At 63.6% G+C, this 1,194-nt stretch overlaps 1 protein-coding gene across 1 annotated transcript; it reads right to left on the minus strand.

Moving 5' to 3' along the window:
• Positions 1 to 437: 437 nt before the first annotated feature.
• MNEG_15844 (mannose-6-phosphate isomerase) lies at positions 438 to 949 on the minus strand (the record flags this gene model as incomplete). Its single annotated transcript, XM_014035685.1, has 3 exons — positions 438 to 603; positions 740 to 804; positions 887 to 949. The coding sequence occupies 3 exons, from the start codon at positions 947 to 949 to the stop codon at positions 438 to 440; spliced, it is 294 nt and encodes a 97-aa protein (XP_013891139.1).
• Between the last annotated feature and the right edge of the window lie 245 nt (positions 950 to 1,194).

A 1,194-nucleotide genomic window follows, 5' to 3' on the forward strand; every position in this document is an offset into this window, starting at 1 on the left:
GACAGGGCCGTGCCGACAGACAGCACCTGCGGATGAGGCGGCATCTGGTCAACAATTGTGTGACGGCCGGGCACCTGGGCATGCCCTAGCCATGCAGAGGCGCTTGTTTTGGCTGGCGGGAGGTGTTTTCCTCTAATTGCAGCGTTCAAGCCTTCAGACCGGCCGGACTGCCGAAGGATGATACATCATGAGGGTAGCGTCCCGCGCGCTACAGACCCCCGGGCTGCCGTCACCTGACGTCTTCAATCTCAAAAGCCGGCTAGCTGCTCACTCTCGCACATCCACACTGCTTTGCTGCCGAGGCCGCCCCAGCAACACGCTCAGGCAACAGCCCCCCAACCGCCGGCAACCAACTCGCGTCGAGGCCAGTCCTACGAGGCTCTGTACGCTGTTACCGCCGCAGCGCCGCGGCACAGGTGGCAGTGGCTGGCACGGTGCTATAAAAAGAAGCACATCAGGCGCACCTTAAACAGGTATGGGAGCTCGCCGCCAAAGCGCGCCGCCACGGCCTCCCCCAACGCCTCCGGGTGCTGCTCCAGCCACGCCCGCAGGGTGGTGTCGCTGCCAGAGATCACCGCGGGCCCGCTGGGGTGCGTGCCCATCCTGCGAGGGGTGATGGCCGGGGCATGGGCAGGCGGTGCAGCTTGGGATATGCCGCGGCGGCACCGCGCGCCGGCGGTTGCCCTGCACGTGCGGGGGCGCGCCATGCATGCGGCCTCGGACGCGCGTGGTCGCGCACCAGAGCTCGGCAAAGGGCTTGGTGTCATCGATGGCAACGCCATTCGCCTTCGCGAGTTGAGCAACCTGCACGGGGGAGGGGTCCTCCTCATCAGGAGACGCCTTCCAAGGTCCGAGCCTGATGAGACCGGCTGGATATCCCGCCCACCTCGCTCTTATCGGCTGGCCGGCCCCATGCGTAGTTCTGTGCGGGGCACTGGAGGGCGAGCATTGCTGCTACGGTGGCCGGCGCTGCTGGCGTTCAAAAGGTACGTCGAAATGATGCTGCACGGAGAATGGCTTTGCTTCACATGCACGTCGATTGTTATAATGTGATTGGCCTGCACCGCTATGTTAACGGCACGGGCAGGATTGGTTGCCAACTGCTGGCATGCATCGGCAGTGACTGCAATAGATCACTGTATCTCGTCTTCTCGAGCTTATGGACGACGTGCTTCTCAGACGTGTTGTCACAGT

The sequence above is a fragment of the Monoraphidium neglectum genome (genome assembly GCF_000611645.1).
Source record: "Monoraphidium neglectum strain SAG 48.87 unplaced genomic scaffold scaffold05721, whole genome shotgun sequence".
Lineage (NCBI taxonomy): Eukaryota > Viridiplantae > Chlorophyta > Chlorophyceae > Sphaeropleales > Selenastraceae > Monoraphidium > Monoraphidium neglectum.